Consider the following 6,000-nt stretch of genomic DNA (forward strand, 5'->3'; position numbering starts at 1 on the left):
ATCAGAAAAATGTAAATTAAAACAACACTGAGATTCATCTTACTCCAGAAAGAATGGCTATCATCAAGGAATCAAATAACAACAAATGCTGATGAGGCTGTGGCAAAAAAAGAACCCTTCTATATTGTTGGAAATAAGTATGGAGATTCCTCAAAAACTAAAATTAGAAATTCCATTTGACCTAGCTAGTCTCCTTCTAGGTATCTTCCTGAAAGAGTTAAAAACAGACTATAGTAATACATGCACGCCCATCTTTATAGCAGCACAACTTGTAATAGTTAAATCTTGGAAGCAGGCTATATGTCTATCAATAGAAGACCAGATAAAGAAAATATAATTTATACACAATGGAGTGCTACTCTGGCATAAAGAAGGATATATCTGAGTCATTTGTAGGGAAATGGATGTAACTTGAGACCGTAATGTGAAGTGAAATAAATCAGACAAACAAGCAGAGATAACACATAGGTTCTCTTACATGAGACATGAAAAGTATAAATAATTTAAAGAGCAAAATAAAAGATAGACAATAGGGAAACGGGAAGATAGACCTTCTGCAAATGGGAAGGGGGTCCAGAGATGGAGGGAGGGTGGAGGGAAGGCAGGAGGGGAATAAAAAGGATTAAGATATGCTATATACACGTACCAATATCCTATGATGAATGTAATCATTATGAACTGCAAACAGGTACAAAAACTGATGTGGCAGGTTAACATATATGTAGAGATGCTCAAAGTCACTGGTCCCTGAATGAAAAAACACAGTGAGATCTACAAAACATCTATTAGACTGTCAAAAATTAAAGGCTGACCACACCAAGAATTAGTGAGAGGAACTAGAATGCACATACTATTGGTGGAATGTAAAATGATACAACCACTTTAGAGAAATTTGGCAGTTTCTTTAAAAGTTAAACATGTACCTTCATGATCCACTCATTCTATCCTGGATATTTACCCACAAAAACTGAAAGCATATACCCATACCGAGATTTGTACAGGAATGTTCATAGCTGCTTTATCTGTAAAAGTCAGAAACTGGAAATGACTCAAATGTCCATCAGCAGGTAAATGAATAAACAAATAGTGACATATTGAGACAATAAACTATTACTCAGCAAGGAAAAGGAATGAATGATTGATACATGTTACAATACTGATGAACTGAAGTATTATACTGAGTAAAAGAGGCCAGACCAAAAACCAAAAACAACACAAAGTGAAACCCAAATGCATACTGTATGATTCTTTTACCTATGTCTAGAAATATAAACCAATCATGACGGAAAGCAGATCAGTGGTTGCCAGAGGGTGGGAGTGGTAAAGAAGGGATCACAACTTTTGGGGTGATAAATAAGTTCACTGGAATCATACACACACACACACACACACACACACACACACACACATAAATATATAACATATCAAGCACATACAGATAATGCTGTGTCAATTATACCTTAATATGGCTATTAAAAATTGATACATTAACTGTACACTAAAGTTTTTAGTGAAACTGATGACATCAAGCTTCTCAGCTGTGAGGTTAAAATTCTTCCTCCTCTTGCCCTCACTGGCCCAGTGAACCCTAGTGGGGTGGAGGAGAAGGATCACTGTACAGAACGTCACGAGGCTAACTCATAGGTTCTGCTTATTCCTCAGGCGGGGCCAGGATGGGTGAACATAGCTCCTCCTGCCTCTTGCATTCAGGTAGTTTTGTTCTGTTCCCTTGCACCCGTTCCCTCACCTCTTCTGCCTCATTCTCTGACTGCCCAAACTTCAGCCGGAGACTCTCTTCAAACTCCTCATCTGTCCAGTGGAAGAGGATTTCCGCACCCTCAGTGGCAACCAAGACGCATTTCATCTGTCAGAGAAAAGAAAGGTCAAGGTCACCCCTGGCTCCCATCTCTGTGAGCTAGCCTGAAAAACGAAGAGGATCCTAATTCCAACAAACATTCACTGAACCCTTTCTGCACTCCAGGTACCACCATGAGGGCCTTTCTACACCCCCAGGAAAGTAAGGCTCTTCAATTACTCACGTTACAGAGCAAGGCACAGGCACAGGTCTGCCTGATGCTAAATCTGAGGCTCTTTCCTCTGTGTTATCCAAGAGGTCCTCACCTCATAGCATCAGGCCTCTCAGAAACAAATGTATGGACAGGATTCTGAATTTGGTCTGGACAGAGTGGACTGCTCAAGGGAGCCAGGCTCACTCACTGCAGATGGCTGGTGCCTGGTCTGGAGTGGAAGCAGCTATGGACCTCTAGGCAGACCAGATGCATTTTTCCTTCTGAACAGAAAACATTCCCAAAAATGGGCCCCAGAGCCCAGGAGGAGTTTATTTCAGCACAACACACACAACATACAGACACTTCATTCAAAAGCTTTCTGCTTTGGGCGGAAATGGGATGCCTGAGGACCTTGTCCCTGATTCCTTCTTAATCAAACCTGTTAAACTTCAGCTTTTCAGCCGCCAATATTTTTAGCCCTTCTGTACCTACTTCCCCACCACTCACACTTTTCTTTTTTATTTTTTTGAAAGAGTGCTCCTTTTGGGATTTGTTTTCTATTTAGAAGGAAAAATGTATCTGGACTGCCCCAAGGCCAAGATGCACTAGCTGCCTCTACTCTAGATCAGGCACCAGCTGACTGCTGGAGTGACCATGGCTCCCTTGGGCAGAGTTTTACATATATCAGACAAGTGCTCTACCACTGAGCTACATTCCCTTCCCTCTTTTTTTTTTTTACTGTATTTCATTTTAAAACAGGGTCTAAGTTGCCCAGACTGGCCTTGAACTTGTGATCCTCCTACTCAGCCTCCAGAGTACCTGGGGTTATAGGCATGTGCCACTGTAGCTGGCTTCTGTCACACAGAGTAATAGTTGAATATATGAAATGGGTTTTACTCACCAGCTGGCACATTTGTAACACAGAGCTTCCTACACTGTGCCCTGGGCAGGGGTGCAGTAGGACACTGTCGCTATCACCCTTAGGGCAGCCTAAGAATGGAGAGCCCAGAGCTCCAGGTCTCCTGCTTACAGCGAGAGAGGCCTCAGGCATGGGTTTCAAATCCCCTTGTGAACATCAGTGTGCTATATAGAGGTGATCATGCTATCCATGTGCTGAGCTGTGCTCTAACTCTTGTACGAGAGTGTCCAATTCCCCAGGAGATTCTCAGCATCTTGAGGTCCTAGGCTCAATCGTACTCTGCAGGATCCCCTTTGAGCCTAGCTCTAGTTCTCACTGCATTCTTCTCAACCTTCTAGCTCACCCCCCACCCAAGCTTTTACAGGCCAATGTAGGAAGACAGAACAGCACACTTAATAGTTCAGCCTATTCCCATGGGATTGCTAAACACTATGGAAGAGACTAGAAGAGCAACGGAGTGAGAAGTTGCTGGAGAGGGCAGGAGACCTGGAAGAGGATGCTCTAGGACTCAGAGGTGGGTGTGATGAAGTTGAGGTTTGTGGGGCCAGCCTTACCAGAAGTTGGCTATGGGACATAGAGGCTGTGGCTGACAGGAAGGGGCTGGCGATGGATGGGCCATACTAATGTCATGAAGGCCAGCTAGCTTGGTGTGGGCCCATTCCTTGATGGAGAGGAAAAAAATTATTTAAGAGGCATAAAGAGACTCAGCAGGCCTTGATGGTCACCTAGGTGCAGGGGATGACAGGGATGCTAGGCAGAGGTGACATCAGGATGCAAAGCTGGAGCAGGGTTGGGGCAAAGAGGAGTGCAGAGTCCAGGAGAGTTCAGCCTGCCTCATTCAGTTTCCAAGGTTGCAGCATGGTGCTGCCTGTCTCCCTCTCTGCCCCAAGAAGAAAAGAGCATCTACCTTGGCAAGTAGCACATCAGAGCTTCAGGCAACCAGAGGTTCAGAAGGGGCTGTAGCAGCCAAACTCAGTGACCAGCTCATGAAACTGCAGCAGAGCATCCTTGGTCCTGCAAATGATTAAGACACAGAGAGAGAGAGAGAGAGAGAGACAGACAGAGAGAGAGCATGAGGGTAAGCATAGGCTGTGGTCCCCACTGCTGTCCATTCCTGGGACTGGACAAACTGGGGAAGGGCTATGAGGTCACAGGCCCTCCTCCCCCAAAACGGAAAACATGAACCCAGCTAGCAGAACCCTTTGCACTGAGCAGGTGCCCACAAACATTAGTTCCCACTTCCTGTTTCCTCCTAGGAGCTTTCATTTCACTGTGGGTCACTCAGACAAGGTAAGGCCAGCAAGGGGCCCCTGAACAGCCCCAGGAACTTGCTGTGTGATGGGAGACAAAAGCCCATCCCAAGCTGCAGGGAGGTGTTCCCACATGAGAAGAGAGTAGGTATCCTGGGAGGACATTTTGAACAGGATAAACTAACAGAAAAGGTACTGGAGATTTGGTTCTAGCATTGGCTTTGCCAGATCACTTCAACTTCTCTGGGCCTTGATCTCCCATTGGGAAATGAGTAAACAAATCCCTGCTTTACATCCCTACAGAGTTATAGAGAGTCGTGGGCAAAATTAACCAGGTTGTGCCCTAAGCTTAGCAAAATAAGCTTTCCTAAAAAAAACAAACAAAAAAACAAGCTTTCTTAAATAATTAGGGAGTGGGAACTATCTGCTATTCTTATTTCCCAGCTTTTCTTCAAATAACAGGATAAACTGGTTCCTAGTTTCAGAATTATTTGTATTTTGATAAAAGGTAGGAGCTTTATGAAGCTTAATAAAAAACTACTGTAAGCAAGAGGCAAGAGACCACCAGACACGGGCTCTTTCCGGGTACAGCATCTTCTGCAACAGAACTCTGGGGCCCACTGGCCACATCACCGGCAGGGGTCCTAACGTCACATACTGGGCAGCAGGAGATGCTTTGGAGTCGTTCATATGTTCCCCTTTTCTTCAGCAAAGGTTGAGGCTGTTGGGATGTGAACTTCACCCTCTTCATTTTGTGATTTGCTTGTTATAGCTGCCCTGCTCCGCAGAGGAAACTCAAGAGGCCCTGATGTCTGAAAAAGGGAGCTCCAGATGGTGTAGGGCCAATCTGGGCAAACCTCCAGCACCCAGTTTCACTATCTAGATCTCCTTTCCCTAGCAAACCGACTCAAGGGCCTTTGTCTTATTTTACTATTCTTTTCTTTCTTTGAGATAGGGTCTGTTTGCGTAGCCCAGGCTGGCCTCCAGCTTTCGGTGATTCCCTGCCTCAGCCTCCTTATATGCGTGGGCCACCACGCCCAGCAGGACTTTGTCCCTGTCCTTGCCTGGACGTAAGCGCTGGTGTGAGTCTCAGCAGAGCGAGGGTCACCCTTCACCGTGGGCCTTGCTCAAAGCCTTCAGGCGCGCGCAGCACTGCAGTTCACACAGCAGTTTCACTCTCAAATCAAGTTTCCCGGAACTCAAGGCGACCCCGGGCAGCAGGCCTGCTGGGTGCACTGCCTCCGGGTGGAGGGTGGAGGGTGGAGGGTGGAGGGTGGAGGGTGGGCCCTGGGTGGGACCCCCGCTCCCGGGGACTCCCACGGCTTCCCCACTTCCGGGAGGGCTGCCCACGGAAGGAGCGCGACCAGGGACAGCGCACGGCGCCCAAGGCCCACGTACCAGATCTCGGCCCACAACGCCTGGCTGCAGCTCCACCACGGACGCGCTTCCGGGTGAGGCCACGTGACCTCCTTGCCCGGGCAGGGGTTGAGCTTGGTCCTCCACTGAGGGTTCAAGCCCCGCCCCTGCCGCGGCGGCAAAGGTCCGCGCGGCTTGGGGCTCGGGAAGTTTTGTGTACTGCTGCGTAGGCCGGTCCCTCCTGGATGCGGCTCAGTGGGTTGGCGGACACGCCCATAGCCCTTAGGGGCGCCTGCTGTGCTGCGGCGCTGTGGTCTGCCTTACCTCTTGCCGAAACTCAAGCGATTCCTATCAAGGCACTGAAAACGTCCCCATTTTGACCCCCATTATACAGAAGAGAACTTGCTAAGTAGCCAAACTTGGATCTGGTTTCCTGGCTCCTCACGGGGCCTTTTTCCACTTCTGG

At 47.4% G+C, this 6,000-nt stretch overlaps 1 protein-coding gene across 7 annotated transcripts in view; it reads right to left on the reverse strand.

The window, feature by feature from the left end:
- The window catches only part of Hps1 (HPS1 biogenesis of lysosomal organelles complex 3 subunit 1), a 34,279-nt gene extending 28,484 nt beyond the window's left edge, over positions 1-5,795 (reverse strand). For 2 of the 7 annotated variants that reach the window (XM_013069928.3, XM_004838640.4), the window contains exons 1-3: positions 5,577-5,793; positions 3,836-3,942; positions 1,748-1,864 (exon numbers count right to left, since the gene is read on the reverse strand). In XM_013069928.3, the coding sequence (XP_012925382.1) occupies positions 1,748-1,864 (117 nt within the window). In that variant the 5' untranslated portion in view covers positions 3,836-3,942; positions 5,577-5,793. Of the gene's footprint in view, positions 1-646; positions 748-1,747; positions 1,865-3,835; positions 3,943-5,242; positions 5,331-5,576 lie in introns of those variants that run through there. The other 5 variants (XM_087185101.1, XM_004838641.4, XM_087185100.1 and 2 more) reach the window with 4 other exon arrangements.
- Positions 5,796-6,000: the final 205 nt, after the last annotated feature.

This window comes from Heterocephalus glaber, unplaced genomic scaffold (assembly GCF_053883595.1).
Source record: "Heterocephalus glaber isolate CG9 unplaced genomic scaffold, H.glaber_assembly_v1.0 deba00001497, whole genome shotgun sequence".
Classification (NCBI taxonomy): Eukaryota; Metazoa; Chordata; class Mammalia; order Rodentia; family Bathyergidae; genus Heterocephalus; species Heterocephalus glaber.